The sequence below is a fragment of the Cyphomyrmex costatus genome, unplaced genomic scaffold (genome assembly GCF_001594065.2).
Source record: "Cyphomyrmex costatus isolate MS0001 unplaced genomic scaffold, Ccosl1.0 scaffold124, whole genome shotgun sequence".
NCBI classification, from domain to species: Eukaryota; Metazoa; Arthropoda; class Insecta; order Hymenoptera; family Formicidae; genus Cyphomyrmex; species Cyphomyrmex costatus.
In genome coordinates this window covers 126,573-149,375 of record NW_017275218.1, presented here as the reverse complement: position 1 = coordinate 149,375, position 22,803 = coordinate 126,573, and the positions used below count along the sequence as shown (strand labels likewise).

At 30.6% G+C, this 22,803-nt stretch overlaps 1 protein-coding gene across 3 annotated transcripts in view; it reads right to left on the bottom strand.

The window, feature by feature from the left end:
• Positions 1–22,579, bottom strand: part of Rtnl1 (reticulon) — a 29,133-nt gene extending 6,554 nt beyond the window's left edge. The window contains exons 1-2 of one of the 3 annotated variants that reach the window (XM_018550635.1): positions 21,284–22,579; positions 8,831–8,866 (exon numbers count right to left, since the gene is read on the bottom strand). In XM_018550635.1, the coding sequence (XP_018406137.1) occupies positions 8,831–8,866; positions 21,284–22,355 (1,108 nt within the window). In that variant the 5' untranslated portion in view covers positions 22,356–22,579. Of the gene's footprint in view, positions 1–7,338; positions 7,545–8,830; positions 8,867–13,050; positions 13,822–21,283 lie in introns of those variants that run through there. The other 2 variants (XM_018550636.1, XM_018550638.1) reach the window with 2 other exon arrangements.
• Between the last annotated feature and the right edge of the window lie 224 nt (positions 22,580–22,803).

Below are 22,803 nucleotides of genomic sequence, written 5' to 3'. Positions count from 1 at the left end.
GAATAATATGTACGATTTATAAAAAATTTGCAAATAATGCTTACAAATTAAAGGTAAAATAACACAATAACTTTTAAAATCTGTTTACAAAGTTTTATTAAGGAATAAAAATGATAAACATCCATATGAAGTAACAGGTAGATAATTATTACAATCTCTTACATGCAAATGTTATGTTATAATGTTTATATTTCATGTAATGTATTTATTGGAAATCTAATAGATTCAATCAAGTCAGAAATTAATCAAAATTTTTGTAGAAATTATCAGATAAGCATAATTAAATTCTTTTCTATTAAATATATCAGAATTTCTTGTGTAATTAAATTAGGGTATTTACGTCGCTTGAGGATTTTATGCCAAAATAAAAAAAAAGTAGGAGTGAGAGTAATGTGCATGCATTCTATTATATTCCTTTATGTTATATTAGCATTCAATGTGACTTATACAAGAAATTTATCATCTTGACTTTACTTTCCCTCGCTTCCGAACAAAGAAGTAGTATTTTTTTGTATTTCTATTAGACTTGAAGAACGTCACACCATGTATAATATTTCAATTTAAATGTAATTCTCTCCAGTTTGTCAAGTGGTCTTAGAATAATTTCTGTATGTTCTTATTTATTTATTTATTGTGATAAAGACTAAATTAAGTCGAAACATTCCACTAATTGATGTTTAATAATTAATAAATTATTTTAAAGTTCTCTGATCTGAAATTACATGCTTTTTATTGACCTATCTTCCTTTTATTGTTGCTTAGCAAATTAGAGCTAGATATTTGAAATTTATATTAGTATTATTATGATTTCAGTTCCCTATTGTCAATGATAATAAAATTACTGTCAGCTGAATCAATTAGCCAATGTAGTGAATAATAACGCAATCACATATCATAATCCATATAAAACGATTGTTTTAGAGATTACAAAAGACTTAATGGTTATTCGGTGATAAGTACAAAGGGATAGTAATGGAGTATATCTAGTAAAATACAAGTGCTTATATTCCTTGTTCAACTTGATGTATATCCTACTTATTTGGAATATATGGCATTCTTAACAAGCGGGATTTATGTTTAAAGCATACAAAGTGCGCAGACTGGATTTAATGTACTAAATGCAATAAATGCATTACATGAAATATATACCTCGTGTTATAACACTTGTAATATAGGTAAAAGATTATAAAAGAATATTAGTAAGTGGCTCAAAAAATTAAAATAAAATGATATACAATATTAAATTTTTAAGGACCGTCAATGTAACAACATGTTAGAAGCTTCTTTGTATTCGTATTAAAATGATATATTTCAAAATAGGGCTACATAAACATATAACAATGATGTGTCAAAAAATACAATTAAAATAAACCATTTATATATTTAAACAAAGTTAAAAGATTATAATTATTATCTATTACTTTTCATATGTACATATTTATCATACTTATTCCTTAATAAAACTTTGTAAACACGTTTTATAAGTTATTGTATCATGAGTATTATTTATACACTTTTATATAGTATATATATAATTTAATATAATTTAAACATAATAAATAATATTTAATAAATTAAGTTTTTGTCAAATGCGGCATATAATATTGGAGAGAGTTATCGTAAATAGTTTATTTCAAAACCAGAATTTCTTTTGTAATTGAACTCCTAACCTTGTCACGATTAGCTGACATAATTCTAGATAAGTTTTGGTATTTTTAATATTTTAAGAGTGCTTTACTATTATACATTTTAGTATAAATAACTTCCAAGAATAAAAACAAAATTAAAACTCAAAAAATACATCTCTCTTTACCATGCTTAAAACAACTGCACATCCTCGAAAATAGAATGCTTCATTATACAATGGATTCAACTGGAAAATACTAACCAAATCTATATAAAGTGCTTTTCAGCAAAAGACAGATGATATACAACGGCTGCGTTCAACAGAGAGGATCCTATTAGCCCACATTTCCACTTGCACACACTACTCACATCGTCTAGTAATTTTTCACTATATTAGCCGATTAGTAATGTGTGCACAATCAAAGCCTTCCCGTTCAACAAATTTAACAGTTGTGAACGCTCCCTGTTATTGATGTAATCTTCTAAATAATCTAAATCATCCAATCAGACTTTTAGATCTAGAAGATTACATCATTAGTAGCGAGCGTAACATAGTAAAAGTAAATTATTACATCCTTGTTGTTTGTTAATGTTAAACAAAGATGATCACTGTTTGAGTTACAAAATATGAAGTCCTATTATGATAACTAGAGATGATTTTGTTTAATTTCGCCAAAATGCGTTCAATTATACACGAAGTCTGTTTAAAAAATATCTGACATTTGCGTACATCTTTGATATCTTTTATTATTAGAGGGTACTTATCAAAGTTCTGCCCTAAATACTGTTTTCCACAATAAGGATATCAAAGAACAAAGATTCTATGTAGAGCTCGGATACTTTTAGGATCTCGTACATGATTTTGATATAATTATAATTAAACAATTTTTCTCAAGAGTTTATCTTTGCAACTTCCGTGTGGCATTTACCTTTAATAAAAAAAAAAAAAGATACAAATGACATTTCAATTTTTATACAGTACGGTTATATATAACCATAACCGCGATAAGAAGCGAAATGCGTTTACTTGTTCACGTGACTAGCGTGTTCGTTCATGGTATAGAATTATATGTATATTAAAGGTCGACGCGACGTCGTGTATGGCGCCGCGGTATCGATTCACATACGTACGAGTGGTCTCTCCCTCGGATTTATCTATACCGTGCGTCATCCAGTGGAAAGAAAAAGGGCTACCATTTTAGCGGCTATGTATGTTCACAAATAGAATAGAATCTATACCTTACGTGAAAAATTCTATTGTAAGTATCAAGGAATTTTACAGTCTATTTTATCGATTAAATATAATAATTTTCGTAAAATATAATATCACATATATAATTACAGATTTAGAAATCTTTATCCAAAATTAATCCTGTGTGTCAAGTATACATACTTTCACCTTTTTCTTTATCATTTTTACGATATGTACTGTTCACAGTTTAATAAAATAAGTTATGATTTCATTTTTTCTGATACATTAATACTTACTTTTAATGTTTTCTATGATTTTTATACTTGATTATTCATTTCTAATTATTTATAAAGAAATAAAATTGAAAAAGAGTGATTTAAGATATGAGTGAAAATATTTAAGACAAGAGATTGAAAATGTTACTAAATATTCTTTACGTGTTAAAATGTATTATAATATATATTTTTTACACGCTAGATTTTTTTATAAAAAAAATTATTTGTCTGTGTGAAGATAAAAAGTTATAATTTCTTGCATTTTTGTAACGAAGAGTTCTTTAGTAAATATAGGATGTGCTAAATACGAATATGACTTAAAAATTGTTTGTAAGAAAGAAGAATAAAACCCCCGAAACACTAATTTACTCTTATATCGCAGCCATATTGGATCTACCATTTAGAGTTTTTTAAATCTGACTTCAAATTTGTATCCAACGATCTAAGTTACATTGACGAAAGGAAGTATAATAAAGAAAGAAAAAAAGAAGAAATAATGAAGAAAGAAAGAAAATCACATACGAGTACTAAATGGTAAGGCATTAGCAAAACTGTTGCTATACTATACCTATCAGTAAAAGAAGTACAAGGACAGCAAGAAACTGATAGCTTATATAGTAATTCAAACTACATTATAGTAAGATATAAAATAATATATAAACACATGAAATAGATACAAAATAATATACATAGAAACATGAAATAGATAGTTAATGAAGCAGTTATCGATGCCTCCAAATAGACGGGGTTGAGAGGCGACGCTTGAGCCAATGAGTAGTACGACCGTCAAGAAGCAATCTCGTAGTCGATTTGATGGAAATAGAAGACGCGACTGAGCGAAAAGAAGATAGCGTGGGAGAAGATTGTATGGAAGGAGGTAAAGTTGAACAACTTAATTGCAACGTATGAGAAGGCGAGCAAAATTTAACAAAGCGTTGAAGAGGATAAGATAAAGAGTTTTGGTATTAAATATCAGGAGCAACGATGGAGTGCAGTTCGGAGATGAGGTGAAGGAAACTGCGATGATATGGAAGAGTATTAGAATGACAGAGACAAAAAACAATGTCGAACCATCCGGCTGAATGAAGGAGATAAATAACAAGGACTGACTCCTGAAGGACACCGGAAGGAACGCGATAGAGAGAAGGTATGCGCTAAGAGCATTTAACAAAAGGAAGGAGTGGAGAAGGAAGAGGGCGGAGAAACTAAAGCCATGAACTTGAACAATAGTAACTCGAGTAGTCGACAATATCGAAAAAAATTGAGCAATTACAAACGCCGTTAGAAAACCAGAGTTAAAGCCGCGGAGAACAATCTGTGATTGTGTTACAGAGGCCGAAAAAGCAGGATTGAGTCGGGTATGCATTTAATGGAGTTAATAAACATAAACATTCAATTGCCTGAAACAGATCTGTTTAAAAAGTTCGGAGAGGAAAAAGGAAACGGAGACAGAGCAAAAGGAGGAAAGAAAGAGGGATGGAATTGGGTTTTAGGAATTGGGGACCCTCCCCCCAACAGATTGTTTCCAGTGGATAGAAAAAGTATTGGAGAGAAATTAAGGATATATAAAAGAGGATTAAAATATTGGGAGAGGCAGAGAAGAAGCATGCGATCACATGGATCGGCGGAGGTGAGCTTAATGCGCTTGAGGATGTTGAAGAATTCTGCAGAGAGCGGTAATAGGAGTAAACGTAAATGTTTGAGAAAGTTACAAAAAGAAAAGAGAAGAATGAGAGAGGATAAGTAGAGAGTCAATGAATGGTTATTTAGAAGAGAGAGGTCGAGGAGGTGTAAAAGAGTAGCAGGAGGGAGGAAAGGAGGATCTATCACCAAGATGTAATCGAGAAAATGCAATATCGTACAGAGGAATTACATTTTTGACGGAGACAGTTTAGGAAACTATATGTGTGAATTTTCATTGTACCAATAAGTAAAATTAGTCTACAACGTATTAAGGTCCAGCTATAACTAATCGTAAGTTTTTTTACAATGATCGTAACGCTCATCGTAATCGCTATCATAAGCTCGTCGTAAGAGTTGACTCAATTACAATGCTTATCTGGCGTTACGATAGCCAATGGTAATGCAGTCTTCTCACAGTGCAGAGAAAAGTGTGTTTACATACAAAATAAGGTTAGATGAAACCTATTAGTAACGCGAGATTGATTGACAGGCCGAACCCACTTTTCGGTACAGTTTTTTTCAAAACTGAATTACTAAACTTGATTACTAAAATAATTGTATTATTAATACTGCAACACACACAATAATTAATTCTCCATGATGCAAAGTGATACATATAATTTCGTTATTAAGACATTACGATTTGCATTACGAACAATATAGATAAACATTGTTAGGGCTGCGCAGAATAAAAGGAACAGAGAATAAGAATTTCAACCTATCAGAAATCATGTACTATGGAATACACACTGTTTATTCCACAATACATGATTTCTGATAGGTTGAAATTCTTTATTCTGTTCCTTTTTTCTGCGTAGCCCCTTGCGATATCTTTTTTTCTTACGACTATGATCGCTTATGATCGCAGCGTTACGATAGACCTTTATACAATTAATACACCAATGATGTTTATATCAATTAATTTAAATACCATATTAAATAATTGACGCAATTCATATTAGAATGTAATTTTATATGTGTATTTAACATTTTCAAATACTGAGGATGCTCTAATAAAAATCGAAATGTTTATATTATATATTTTGTATTATGCGAAATTATTTATTGTTGAAATATATATTTCATGTTTAAATAAAATTTACTTCTACTCCAATTTATTTCTACTCCAATGTCTTTTTTCTTGAAAACTAATAATTAAAAAAAAATATACACATTGTATGTCCCAAAGTTTCTTCCAATCGCTTTTGTGCAGATAGAACGGACTAAGCTGAATCGAAAAGTTCTCTACCATTTTGCAAATTTCGCAATGGTTAACGAGATATTAATTTTTAAAGATATAGCCGAATATCTTTAATACTTTTTTTCTCAAATGCTTTATGAGGATTGTTCGACTCAGTTTAGTCCGCTCTATCTACACAAAAGCGATTGGAAGAAATTCTCGGGACACTTTGTATATAGGAAAATCTTTTTTTTAAATGTAGATATACATGGAAATTAAAAATATCTGTTAGCTTCAAAATTTTAATGATTAAGAAAATTTATAAGTAATCTGGTTCTCTAATATAATATGAGAATTATATTATTTAACTGTGCCATTTTTTATCCATTTAATAGTTTTTATTTTTAATTTGAATTTGTACGTGGAGTTTTAGATTTTTGTATGGCTTTATATACATAAATAACCACAATTAATTACAAGTAATTTTATTTTCATAATAACTTTCCTTTTTCATAAAAATTTATCTTAAATTGCGATTAGGTTAATTTACATTTGTATGTTCTAGTACTAAAAAAATCTTTACCTAACATAAAAATTACAAATTATTATAAAAAAAATATCGGAAGAATAGTATTTGTATAAAAGTTACTTTTAAAAAACCGCTTTTTGAAACTTAACTTTATAGTCGAATGGCACAGGTGTGTTATAGGAAAAAATAATATACATATATTTATAGGAAAGAGAACTGATAAAGAAACTTATCGCATTTTACAGTGTTAAAATAAGATATTAAGAAAATATTGGCAATATCCGAGCTATCTATTAATGGATTCCTCTCAGAGAACCATAACATCTATTCGGCTTTTCAAACTCTTAAATTGAAATATTAATTGCTTCTTTATGTCAATTATTGATGATTGGATTCTTGCCAAAATAATTCATTAAAAAACCTCGATAAAATTAAACAGAAAATATACGTAAGACTACGTAACGTGATGTAATATGCAGAGATTCTCAAACTTCTTATTCAACAAGTTTAGCAACTTGTACAAAGTTTATGTAAAATATAAAGAAAATTCTAGACGACATGCAAAATAATCTTATGTCAGATATAGTTCGACATAGACTTATGTATATTTGGACACCAAATTATTGCTATTTTTTTATTCCTTAATGTCTATTACTCTCTCCAATCAATCTTTTTTCGCAACTTTAATTACATGTGTTTCGTATTGTCTATTAATGTTTTTTTTTTTTTAATAGCTTATTTGCTTTCTTATTCATTACTACTGAGCCCTTAATCTTTCTTCTTGCATTTATACAACCCGAGTGATATACATGTGGTCAAATAATCATCGTTTTCATGGATTATGGTTACTCACATTCTTCCTTCGTGATGACCATTTTTTCTATGAACATTCGATTCTACTGATTATTGTTTACACCAAAGCCTGTAATTTCCGCCTGGATTTGAACGATCGGCTTGACAAGAAGACAATCGTTATAGAAAAACACGTTAGAAAAGAATCGAAGAACAACAAGCGAACTGAGAATACGTGCTGATTCTGATGACTTCGTAACAGAGGGAACTGCTCCGTTCGTTTGGAAACCTCGACGATAGTCTTCGGAAACCTGGCACTAGATCAACGAGAGGCTGGCTGGACGTTATATTTAGTAGCGTCCGAGAACGGCGGGTCCGATAAACGGGTAGGGATGCCGCCGATTTGAAATCGCATTCGTGTCGGACTAGTTATTGTATCTTGAACTGCGATACTTTACGGAACGCCTTATTTACGAGTGAGTGAATATTTGTTACATACCTTCTATTTTAGAGAATATTAAAACGTTTACTTATAAATATATACTTTTAAAATGTTCAAAATACCTTTTTGTCAATTAATTTTCTTAGGTAGGTACTTTGAAAGTTTGATAAAAAATATAAGTAAACTGCATTTTTTAAAATCAATTTTACTTTTCAACATACAGTCACTTTTGAGAGTTACATATTTTGTTTGTATGAACTCACCTAAACAAACTTTCAATTTCATCACATGATGATGCAGAATAGTTGCTTAAAATATATTTCTTGATCTAAAGTAATTCTGCAACAATTTCTTTTTTTATGATGTATACAGACTCTATTAGACTATGTCGAACCGATTAAGGGAAAATTTGAAACACTAACAGACGCGATATTGATTGAATGCTTGGCTTTTGAAGTTAATCAGTTTTTTTATGACACTGATACGAGATATTAAATCAAGTTGACTAGTATTAAGTTTAATATCCGCGTTCTGTTTATATTTCGCAGAAACTATGTGCTAAGAAACAGCCTGATATTATTTAGCTGCAAAATGCGACGTATACAGATTTCACAAAATAAGATTAAAGATTCAACCTTTCTTCTCCATAATTCAATTCGATGGCCAAGCGTATCAATCCTCAATAATCATTCTGCATAAATACTACAATATATTATATTTTGGATTTTCATCTATTCTCTCATCAGAACTTATCTTTTATTAGTGTATAGTATTTAATATTCCTAATAAAAAAATTAAAATATTTTGATAGAAATATATATATAATTGACGATGACATAATTTGACTTTTTTTCAAACAAACTTATTCTCAAAATTTCATCAAGTTCCTATATTATTTTATTCCTATATTATGTCAAATGACTGGAGAACCTTCTTAAGGATTAATATAATTTCGATAATATCGAACCGTCAAGTCAATTTTAGATTATTGAGTATTATAAATATTCAGTATTATAAATGTGTTAGCAAACATCTATAAATGAATCGATCAATCGTACATACACTATTTTACCCTACAAATAAACAAAACAACACTTCTCTATTTTCTTACCTTTTGGATTCAGTCTTTCAGGATTAAACCATGCATCTGTAAATAATACAAATAGAATATTAGTGTTGTATTTCACTCTAATGCAGACCTGTCGAATTTGAGCTCTAGAGCTAAAACGCAGAACTATTAACACACAAAGATAGATTAATACGGGTAAGATCTCGGAAACTGTAAAGTATCGATACGCGTCTGAACGTATCAACACTTTACAATTTATGAAAATCTTACATTGAATTCTTTGCGTTTTTGTTCTGAAGATGAAATTGGACAGGCCTGCTCTAACGTACAAAATGCAAATTGCTACAGATTAAGTTTCAATAACAAAAAGATGTTGTAAAATCTTAAATGACTTAAATAATAGAATTGGAATTTTTTATGATACATAAAGTCTCCTTGATCAAATAAATTTAAAAAATATTTACAATTATTTTATTTTACAATATTAGATATAGTATTATTCCAATACGAATACACAATAAATCAAAGGCTCTAAACGATTAAGCTGAATCTTTAGTACTTAAATAATTCAATTCCATATAAATGTATACTCATATTTAATCCTGCAAACTACACGCCGAATTTAATGTTCAGTTTTGAAACACAATTTTAACAGAATTAGAATAGTAATATCTCAAATCAAATTTGCAAGCAATTTAATAATATTGATCCTTACAGGCATCTTAGAAAGTGTTAATAATATTTGATGCTGATGAGCATCGAACCAATAAATAATTCTATTATGAAAAATATTACTTCCGTCTGAAAAGCTTTATCATTTAGAGCTTTTCTTTCTGATTTATTGTATTTTATCCCTTATAAGTAAGCATTTACTTATTAATACAATAGTTACAGAAGATATTCTATTGTCAATAATATGGTATTATTTTTCTTTTAATTTATTTGATGTCAAAAAAAACTACATTTTAATAAAATTTTGCTCTCAATTAGTATAATCTTAGAACTAATAGGAAAAAAAAGATGAGACAATTGAAGTTATACAAGCATTGTAGGGTAATTCTGTTAATGCTCTTGAGATAGGATCACGGACAGAAAACTAGATTACTAGTTATAGAACTAGTTATAGAATGCATTCAACACAGTATCAATGAAATGAAAATTGCTTCTTTCTAACATTTCTAACATTCAAGATTGTGCAAATTATTACTTGCGAAAGTTAATTATTAATTTCTTTGTGGAAGAGGAATCATTCATTGCAAAAAAAACCAAATAAAATTTCTTTGCGTGAAATAGAGAATTAAATAAAAGTAAGAAATATAATAAATCATAATTTATCCTAAACGCGACCTGTTCTTTCAGCTTATTTTTCAAGTTACGTTTCTATTAATAATTATATAATAAATCGATACGGATAAGAGATTATTACCCCCTATAGTAAAATAGTTGTAACGACTATCTAACGACTATCAAAACACTGTAAAATGGTTCGAAAAAACAAATTTTATTATTAATTTGTCAAATATTATACACTTGTTTAGCATTTCATTTAGTAATAAAAAATATATGTTTCCTAATAATCTATCGCTATTTATTATAAAAACTTGCTGCTTTATATCAAAAGTCTATAGATTTGCTAATATTGAACACGAGCTACTCATTCAACCAACGAGTCATCATAATTCTCTACTTGAAACCATTCTCGTTATTTTACTCAATAGAGCGACAAAAGATGAACGAAGTACACAACATAGTAGAAAAAGAGTAAAGGAATCAATACCCTTTCACTCACTGTTGATACATATACGTTTTTTCCTCATATTGTATAAGATTAATATTATACAGTTCAAAAAGGACGCGATTTAAATATGAGTCCTTTAAAAGATTTCTTCGCGTCATTTAGAAATACTAGGAAATTTAAAGCAAATTTTTTGCAGTGTAGAAAATATTAGAAAAATATATTTAAAAGTAAGTCGCCGAATATATTATCATCATAGCCTGTAAAACAGAGATATATCAAATAAAAAAAAGTTGGTCGATCAAAACCAAAGCACTAGAAGAGTATGCTCTATTATCCGAGTGACAGATAATGATTCATGCGTCAGATGAAAATCGCGAAGTGTATAGTGCTCGATAATGAAACGTCAACATGATTTCCTTCAATGTCACATATATCCTAGCCTTTATATATCGCGTGGGAAACAATCTCGAAACTACATGCCAGTAAATTATAAGCACGCGCACAAATCCTGGAAGCCAAGCTTCGGCAATCGATCGTGTGTGCACTGCGGCGCAATATGACTCCTGTTGCCTTGAAACGACAACTCGTTATATGCATTTTTACTTTTAACTTTGGAATCATCACTTTTTCCACAGGCACACACAATATACAAAATCGACAAAGCTAAGTTTTACAATATAAAACGAAACTATATCGCTAGTAAACGTCGTCTTTCTAGTATATTACCGAGTATATTACACACACATTATATTCTAAATGTATTATCCATACACCATTATATGCATTTACGTATCATTAACCTTGTACAGCGCGTTATCTGACATTCGGTAAAGTACTTATCTTTATTTGCAAAAATAGCTTTTATTTTCTTTTTCATTTTTTTAAGTTGATAAATTTAACACGCACAATTATGTATAAATAATGTTTACAACAATCCTGTCTTAAAATATTTATATTTATTGGAAAAAGTATTAAAACAAAAGTTATATAAAGTTCGATAATATAATAAAGAAGATAAGATTCTTTACAAAAAAATGATATAATATTTTTTTAAACAAGTTATTAATAAGCATTTTCTTTGCTCAAGTGCAGAGACAGGATGAGACAGAGCAAGTGAATAATAAAATTATCATCATCTTTTCATCATGTTAATCCAATAAAAGTAACGATAATTTAGTTATGCAATTTACTCTTAATAATTAGTTGTCACTGCTATACTCTGAAGCTGATGAGATGACTTAAGCATAAAGTTCGAAAGTCGATTGTATGCACGTCGTCACGATTGAATCTCGTTACATAATTCAAGGTCACGATGATAATTATTTCAAATTGCGAGAAATCATAACGCGTACCGCACTATCGTACTGCGAAACCAGAATGTCACCCGCTCGTCCAACAAACGTGCATTATAAAAATATAGAGAATTATATCGAGAGATTTTATTAGCATATCATAATACTATTCAATACTACAATATTATTCAGTAAAATTATCAAAGTATGGATTATATTAATAATAATAATATACAAGTCACAATGTAAAATAGTCACCAGGTATTTTACGATTCAAACATTTTTATTAACTTTTAATATTCATTTGAATGTAAATGCGGGGCATGTTTAAAAAGCTTACAAATTTATAATTTATTAAAATAAAATATAATTTTTTTTATTTAGAGGAAGGAAAGATTCAATTAAGTCAATGTTAACCGATAAGCCCTAGATAATGCATTTTTCTACTTTAAATCATTGCAACTCAGGTCCTGATTAAAATTTATAGACAGTGAATGAGGATAGAAAAAGTTGCTTTTTTTAAACTTTAATCGGTGACGAGATAGGATATCTAGAAAAAAGATAAAGAAAGGTGAAGGTAAGAAAACTAAAAGTAATTCCAGCCTTTTAATTGACAAATATTCAATTAATAAATGAATTTATCTATCTTTTCGAGTAGAATAAATACGTAGATATAATTGTTATATTTAAGAGTGATCTATAATAATTATGTTAACCGTTCTTTCCTTGTTAGTCAAACTGAAATGTTGACGGTTGTTTTTTAAAGTTTGTTTTGTTTAAAGCTATCAGCATCGTCTCTATAAGAATTTTCTTATGAGTATACTCCACAATACGAACTTCAACCTAAAATGAGCAGGTAGATATACAATAAAAAGGCGAATGATAGACACATCGACATAAATGTTATTTGCAGGTAGTCGCGACCGATCGATAACCTAGTTTCGATTGAAGATTCTCCGATATCGGGCAGCATCTGCGCAGTGCGAAACCCGGGTCACCGACATGAAAGCGCCGATAAGGATTAAAATGACCTGCTATCCAATTTCGTTTTCTGCTTCTCGATAAGAAGTCGCCGCGTGAAATATAATATTATGTCACGTTCTTATCCCAAATCGCTTAGATAGAATATAATAAAAGGATACGTCACGATCTAGTTATTGAACAGTACCTATAGTAAGTTAGGTATAATTGCTCCGAAATATTTTTGGAATTGATCGTGAAAAGAATCTTACGGGGGTCCAGAATGTTCCAGAAACACGGGTTGCCGTTGGTCATCGATGCAGAGTTGGCGTCGGCGCCGGGTCGCTTGCAAACCTCATTGCCCTCATCAATGTTCTTAGTGACCGCGGGATACGTCGCCGAGTCCAGATTCGCCATTCTTACGCACACTTGACCGACGTCCTTGCGCGACGCGCACTTCCCTCACTGTTTGTATTTGTCGGGCTGCCGTCAACCAGTATATAGGTACGGAATGTTCTCTCCTATGTGTCAGCGCGCCTGGCGAACGTTCGCGGAAATAATGGCGTATCTTGTCGCGCGCGCGTACTGAATGACGCACTTTGACGACGACGACGAGGACGACGGCAATGACGACGACGCCGACGAGACGGACGACGACGAGGACGTAGCCTCTTGGAGATGACGATGAATTCGCGCGGGAAGAAGAGAGTTCAATTCGCACGATTCACCGGTGTTTTAAAGAGGAGAACACTGCGGAGAATACGTAGCTCGTGCACAGTGAGATGAGGACTGAGGCGCCTGTTATCGACCCACCCGGAGGTCTTTCGAGCCCTCTCTCCAAGCCGAACCCACCTCCTCCGCCCTCCCAAGCCATCGCCATATTACCTAGCTCGTACATACTGACAATTACAATAGCTGATGAGAAACTGCGTGATGCATCGGTCGCAATCGAAAAATCAACTACGACACTCAATAAAAGAAGATATCATGAATTTTACAATTTAATAATTACTTCAGAAAATGTGAATCAAGTGTAGCAAACATAAAATAAAAGAGCCATGTTTGTATCTTGAAGTTTTTTCGCTTTTTCAAAAAATTTTCAATATTTTTTTACTCATCTCTATTTCTTTTCCCTCTCCGACGTACTCTGAGAGAGTATTCTCGTTTGGAAGGCTAAAAATTACGTAATTTTCAAGAATTTATTCAATGTTAAAATACGAAGAGACACTATCGTGTCTGATTAAAGGAACAACGCAAAGACGTGTCGCATTAGAGTGATGTTAAAATTTATCTAGAAATGCTTCATATACTTGATATAAAAATTCTGTCTTAGATTCCTGAGTAGTCACTATAGTATAATTAAACCGTGACGCAGAAGCAAGAAACAGCACGTTATTTTTTGTTACGTATCGCACCTGTAAATAAAGTGACAATTTGAATAAAACGAAATAATGAGATCACTTTAGAACAATTATAAAAGTGAATGAAAGTTATTCTCATCCCTCCTGATATAGTCAATAATCATAAAACGAGACAAAAGGCACGTAAAGTACTTTTATTCAATGCGCATGCATAGCTTATTTTCACTTTCACGTACCTTTCATCATTTTTTTTATGTTGATTCTGTCCATAATTCAACTTAAATATTTCTATGAGCAAAATTTCTGCTGTAATAAATTCTACACCTAACATCGTTTCATTTAAATATAAATTTTAACCCTTCATGATCATCGTGGGTCAAAATAACCCGAATATAATATATTGGGTGTACAAATAAGTTTTAAAGCGTTTTCTTGTGTAACGTATATAATTTTCACTTAGAATTCAAATATTTTCCTGCTCTTTTGATATGTGCTGGAGCTTAATGTGTACTATTAAAAAAAAAAAAACAATTAATTTCACACACACAATTGGAAACTTAACTTCAATATTAAATGATTTTAAAATGGTGAGCGACTAGCAATTTATTCGACACGACTACTAATACTATTGATTTAGTAACATTTAAAAAATGGTTAACTCATTGTGTAATCATTGTGTGACTTTTTTGAAGGGTTAAATATGATTAAAAAATACAATATATGTATATTTAAATAAAAATATACAAATGTTATAGATAGATAATCAGATATTGTAACACACACTGATACATAAATTCTATTTAAAGCTACATCTGTAATCACAATACATATATTCAACGTCAATTTTATTATATGTATTTCACGACTTATTGTCGTCGTTGATAAGTGAAAAAATTCTCAATTTCACGATGGTCATGGTCTTGACACTCGATTAAAATAACATTGCACGTCGTATGTAATGCGACGAATTATGACCATTTCTTTGCGATGGGACTATATATATCTGTTATTTGATGACATTCAATATCTTAGCTATATCATCTATTAATAAACACTTTTTTAATTATTAAGAAACAAAAAATAAATTACAGATTAATTGCATAATAAAAATGTAATTATACATATACAGGCGGCGGGTATTACGTATGTATAACGCAATTTAAAAAATTTAATAACGTAATATGTATTTTAAAATATGTATTTAAAAAGTTCGCAAGAATTTTTTTTAAATAGCAAAAGTAGAAATATAAATATCTCGACAAGGTATTACAAGATGTAAGTGACATAATTTAAAGAAGTCATGCGTTGAATGATAACTATGATCAATGAAGATAAAAAGGGACATATGGTGGGGTTAAAAAATGTTTCTCATGCCATGGTGGGGTTAAAAATATGTTTCCGAAGTATAATAACAGTACAGTAAAGTCGTCGAGCTATGTCTAGTCTTTACAGAACTTCGTGTTGAATGCTATTTTACTATTGTGAGTTCGTGGATACGTTTTTCTTTCATTTTTAGTGAAATTATTTCGTCATTTATTAATCGCGTTCAAGAACCAAACAAAAGCAAAGGGGAATCGAAAAGGTTTGAAAACGCACTATTGTTTATCCACAAATATTTACGAAGAATCAATTTTCTATGAAGAAATAACTTCACAAATAAGTATTTAACTTAAATGAATTTGATTTATTCATATTAAATATTTTGTTAATTTTCTATATGTGTTTATAAATAATATTATATGTATACTGCATAAATTACTGGAAGTATAATCTTTTTCTTTTCTGACAGTTTCCAACCTATGTTATTAAAACTTATACACTATGAAACAACATCTTAATTTCAAAAAAACTTCAATAATTAAAAAAATAATTTTTTAAATACAAACAATAATATAATATTTATTTGAATATTCCAGTATATTATATTATGCAAATTAAAAGATGATAACGTAAAAATAAACATTTTTTTTTTTTAAATCTTTTTAAATGATAAGGTTAATTTTACCTAAATTGTTAAATGAATATAAGATTTTTAAAAATGATATTTTATATACTGGTATGTGACAACTGTTTTATATAAATGTTATTAGTTACAATTGCTTTTATAATTTTATTATTTTCGAAAACACGGAATGCGAACCAAAAATTCTGTGAGTCTAATTTCCGCTCTAACACTGAGCTATGTAGGATGCATTATACTTTATGCTCATAATATTCGCAAATATTATTTGTCTTTGTTTAACATTTGATAAACAACAAGGATAAAAAGGTTCCATGAGAACGCCTCTGCAGAACGTGCAGAAACAATTGCTGCGATAACCATAAGTATCCAATCAAAGTTCGCAACTTAAATGTCGAATTGCGTAAAAATCTGTCTGTATTAATTACATAAATACATTACATTAAAATTAAATACATACTTAACTTTAATAAATATTTATTTTGTTTAGAAAAACGTTTTATTTTACTTAGCAAAATATTATTTGAATAAAGAAAAATATATGTATCTTTAAGATAAAAAACAAATATTATTACATCAAGATTAACAAATGAAATAAATCACAAATGTTTATTGAATATTGTAAATTAAACTTTATATATTGTTATAGTAAATATTTACATTATTTACTCATTTATACATTTATACTGACAAAAAAATTTGTTTTTACTTAATATTATAAATACATTGTATTAAAATTAAATCACTTTAAATAAATATTTATTTTATTTAGAAAAAGTTTCATTTTATCTAATGAATTACTTAAATTTGTTTACTCAAAGATATCATTATGTGTTTAAAATTAAATATTAAATTATTTAAAACAAATATATTTATTTAAAATTTGTTTTTTATTATAATGAAAGAAATGTGTTTTTAATACAAGCAGTCGAAAACAAAAAAATTATTTATTGCTTTAAATCATTCAATATATTTAAATTAAGAAAATGAATGCAATTAACATCATTAATTTGAAGTTAAAAATTATGTTTTAAAATTACATGTCTGTACTAGCCGTAAAAAAAATGTTTTTAGGTTCGGTACATTATCGACCCCATTGATAATACTTTCGCATTCTAACGCGGCTTATAGATTGTGTTTTTCCTAGTCAATAGACTCTTGGTATATAGGCCACTTCAGAATGCAAAAGTTTTATCACCGATCAGTAATGTACAAATTTAAAAACGTTTTTTTGCAGCCAATGAAAGACACATATAATTTTAAAATACATTTTTTAGTTTCAAATTGATATACTGTCAATTACATTCGTTTCCTTTATTCAAATATATAATCGTATTATTTAAAGTAATAAACAATTTCTTGTGTTCAACTATTTGTTTGAAAAAACATTCTCTTCAATATACTATTTTTTTAGTTTTATTAAATGTCATTATGTTTTAGGAAAATACTTTCTTTTTTTAAATGTTACATATTTAACTCAAAAAATAACATTTCTTTATTCAAATAATTCATAAAGTAAAATTAAATGTTTTTCTAATCGAAATAAATATTTATTTAAGTTAAAGTATTTAATTTCAATGTAACGTATTTAATGAAAAAAATTTTTTTTCAGTACAGATTATTTTTTCAAATGACTTATTCATAGGGTTTATTCATAGGTATTATTATTCATAGAATAAGGCTGCCGAAATCGCATCACTTTTTACATATATAAAGGTTTATTTATAACTCGGAAATTATGAGAGAATATTTTAAAGCTTTTACAGTATAATAAACTGTAATCTTCTCTCTCATGTAATTTTTTCATTATTAAGTATAACATTTTTTTGCATTATTAAAATATTTGAAAAAAGGATTTTTTTCAGTATGATTTGATTTAGGCAATGAGGAAATTTAGTTGCTTAAAAAAATCGTTTATCTTTATATATGTATGCGTTTATAACGCGACATATACATATATCTATAAGTTTGTCTGCACTGTTAAATCTATAGTATGAAATTTAATCTATAACGTGAGTCACCATTGCTCCTCGCGTACTCAGATATATCATTATATTATACTAAAACAATAGTTATATTTGACATTTTACAGTGTCAAATTGACATGATGATCTAGTGTTAAATTTGATTACCATATTATTTTTAGTATAAAATAACGATATATTTAGTAGGAGTGGTAACTCACATTAAATTACTGTTCGTTTTGTCTCTCGGGAGCTACTCGGATTCGCTCCAAACGAATCCAGCGTACTTGGATGTGGATCCATTTAATGCTGCAAATGCTTCGTTGATCAATTAGAAGAAAGAATTTTACAAATTGATTAATCAAAAAATACTTTGAAGCATTTACAGCGTGAAATGGATCGCACTAAAGTACGCTGGGATCGTTCAGAGCAATTTCTAGCAGCTTCTAACACACAAAACGAACAATGCTTAAGTTAAATTTGACACTACAGATTTAATAGTGTTGATATGGATTAAATCTGTGTAAATTAGACAAGTTAATAGTTTTTGACCAGTATATAAAACAACAATTCTTAAGGTTACTGAACTAATGAGCATTTTATGTAAATCGATATGATGTCTTTATGCCAGATGTTCATTAGTCCAGTGGTCTTAATGTTACGCTTATGCAGTTTATGTTGTTTTGTTCGTGGTGACTTAAGATTGGGACAAGATCTTTTATACATATAAAGTACTATATAAAGAAATCAACCAATTAGAGTCTTTTATTTTGTAAAGAGAGAAAGAAATGAAAAAAAATTTTGATCGGCTTTTATATTTTTTATGCGTTATACACTATGTTTTTGCTCTTATGGGTATATCCAGATAAACTTGCAATAAACATATGATATACTTACATAAAGAAAATTATCCAATCGTATTTTTATATGTATCTTTATAATAGAAACCGAATCATTTTCTTTAGGCATACATTTATGTGGTTAAGCAACTTAAATACAATTTAGTAATAATATTATACAATTTTAAAACATAATTAATTAATTATTGTAGACATAAGATAATTGATAGTTTCTTTCAAAAAGGATTAACCAGCTATTATCGCCAAAAAGATGCATATCCAATATAAGATCTGTTCTTTTTGACTAAACTTTTGCACTAGTTCATCTTTCTTCCTTTTCTCTCCAGAAGAGAAAAGGAAAAAAGATGAGACCTGATGCAAAAATTCAGCCAAAATAAACAGGCTTATCAAATTCCAATTTCCTACAAAAGTCGTTGACACACGATTGTTATTTTTACCGATATTGATTTGTTATTATTATAAATCACTTCGTAATCAACTGGAACTTGCAATTAGTGCCCTCACAGAAAGGATTTCTAATAATAGTTAAGTACAAGACTCTTAATTTAAAAATAACAGTTATGTAATACAAGAGTACTGATAAGAGTGTAATAAACACTTTATCAAATATTCAAATAAAAGTACTAAGATACTAAAATAAAAAAATAAACTTTACTTTAACAGATCTACGAATTAACATTACATGTTTCAGCTATATGATTCAGCCCTTTTTTGTACAAAGCTTATGTATTAAAAATCTATCTTATTATATTTTAAAACGCAAAATAGATATACAGTAAAAGAGCTATTTTGAAGAAAATCTTTGTTCACCAAACGATTGAATGACCGATTGAAATAGTATTTCACTATGTTCAAATTGTCCATAACATATTAATAGCAAAAAGACCGTCAAACGATCCACATCTCGTAAACGCAATCGGTGTCAAGAGAAGCAGTCACAGGATTTCTAATACTGAGGAGAAAAAAATGTTCTTGACGTACTTCATCTTAGTTCAACCCTATACATTATAAAATTAAGATTATTTTAAAAAGAGATCGATAATTTGATTCTTATACATCCTCGAATAAAATAAGATCGACATCTTATCTTGAAAACAAGTATAACACACGTATAAATTTAGAAATTTATATATTCTTACATTTATTATAGAATAAGTCTATCCAGTTATATACGCGCAATTCTACAACATCAAAGCAGCGAAGCTCTCGTGGTGTAGCGAGTTAGGTAAGAGACACGTGGAACAAGAGATCCCTACAGTTCGGCTGAGCTCAGTTTTTCATTACCGAAAAATATAAATAAAACATTCCTTCCGTAGGAATAGAATAAAAATGTTTAAACGAAGAATATTGTGTCAAACTTAAATTTTTCTATTAAGAAAATTAATGTGAGCTAACATCAAGAATACTTTATTCTAAATTTTAAAATTTTTCGTTTAAGATTAAAATATTCTACTTTGAAAAATAAATATGATTGGCTCGATGTCGATCTTATTTTGTTTTAGATCTTGGAGTATTAGCATTGAGTATAGAAATATTTTCTGCGAGTGCTGATATCAATTTTCCGCGCGTCGACACCCTTCATGAAATGGATTATTTCTTAGTTGTTAATTAGAGCATAGCATTATGTAGAAAAAAAAATACGCAGGTTACAGCTATTTTAATCGTGTACACAACACACGAAAGATATCTATAAGCGAATATGACGTAGACGTTGTAACCAAGCGGAAGTACTTCCAAGCATAGTGAGTTCGTGCATCAGCACTAAATTAATTAACATATTCTCGTCAAGATTGACGAAAATCAAATACGTTATTCACAATTATAGCTGTACGAAATTTTCTTTGACTAGATTTACGCTATCATTTCTTCTACAATTTTATAATTTTCAACTTCTCCGTAATAAATAAAAAATCCGTGTTTTTTTCTCCAATTCTTTTACAGTAATTTTGACATTGTTAATTTAATTTACATAAAAAATTTAATTTAATTTAATTTCATTATTATATGCAATATTGTGCAACTATTGTCTTCTGTTTAATTTCCTATTAGAATCAAATGAAAAAAACTGAAAAGGGCTTGATATATATACAATTGATTTAAAATGACATTAAAGATAAATAAATAAAATAGAAATTAGCACCCCATCTTATGTAAATAACGTTAATATCATATCCATAAAATCGTTAACTGAGAGAATATTTATTAATCTGTAATAAGGCGAAATTCGACAAGTATGTGTGAAGTTTAATTTTGTAAAGATTATAGAGATGTAGAATTGATGGTTCTCAGTCAATAATTGCTTTAGTCTCGCGTAGGTAAGTTTATTCCTAAAAGAAAATGGAAGAGAAAAGTTCACTCACCTAATCCCATATCTCGGAATATTTCCTTTGGTGCGATTTCGATTTCTTGCTTCTTGCTAGTTGGACGAGAGGAGACGGTTTCTTTGGGTTTTGGTATTTCGCGCCGTTTGATACTCTCCTTCTTCGAATCGGCTGGCGGCTGTGACGGTTTTGTAGTCTCCGCGATTAAGAAGTCACTCGATGTTTCGTACACGTCCTGATGTGCCTTCTCGAGGAGCTGCGCTTCCCTAGGTAATGGAGGCAGCGGTTTCGTTGGCGGTTCGAATGCCTCCCGCTTCGTGTCTATTTTCTCCATCACGTTCCATGAGTCATCATCCGTAATACTCTTAAATTTGTTCTCCCTCGATGATTCACTGTCCGATTCACCGAGAAAGTCAATGAGAGGTGATTTTTCCGGTGCCGGCAGCATCGACGATCTGATGTTTTGCATAAAATCATCGGTATTGGAACTACTCAACGGAATGACATCACGTTTCCCATAATCGGTGAACAATGTATCCTCGCGCTCCTCGAACGGAGCTTTGCTGTCAACAGCTTTCATCGACGATGACAGGAGAGGGTCAGGTTGAATAGCCGTAGTCGAGGTCGATAACAACGGTGGTTGGAGAAGTATCTCTTCCTGCTCGTTGTCATCGTCATAGTATACGTCGTCGTGATCATGAAGTCGTTGTTGATAGGATCGCTCGATCTCGACGAATGTCATGCTGACTTGCTTGGAATCGACCGGGTCCAGCGGCTGCTGGAAAGGATCCGACGACTGCGCCATGGCCGCGCACTTGTCGAAGTCCGCGGAAGGCGGCGGGGTCGCCGGTACGGGTTTTGCTTCGGTGTCAAGAAGCGCGCTGGGCAATAACGAGTCCAACGGCTGAAAGGAATCACCGATGTGCAGTAGATCGTCGACACGTGGCGTGTCAATTGGCTGAGCTGGTGGTGATTGTTGATGGTGAAGCTGCTGCTGCTGCTGCTCCAAACGCTCGTCCGGAGAGCCGTCGTGGCCGAGATGCTCAAAATCGTCAACGGAATCGTGATCCCTCTTGAGAAGGACGTCGTCCTGAATCCGCCGCGGGTCCATCTTCGGTTTACTAGAGATAAGAGCGATTTGCGTGCTAGGCGATGACTCACTGGATCTACACGAATTGGCCAGTAGCCGTTAGAGCTTCGATCCCCACACGATGTCGGTTGCGCTGGGTTGCGCGGAATATTGCGCGACGCTCCCTACTCTCCATAAAAGTCAGATACAAGGAGCGGCACTACTCCCACCTGCCGCCGCTGTTGTTGGTGCTGTCGACCAACAACTCTCAGTGAGGCACATCCGATGTCCTTGCCGTCTCCTGACTCACCACCACTGCCTTTAGTCACCGCAGTTCACAAAAAATACGCGAACGCCTACAAATACTATTAACTGTACCTATACTTACTCATTGACCAGCTGATGGAATTGAGACGCGAACAGGGAGCGCGACAGGCGAAGAGTTGCGAAGAGCGAAACCTCAGCAGAGGGTAGAAACTGGAAATACTCG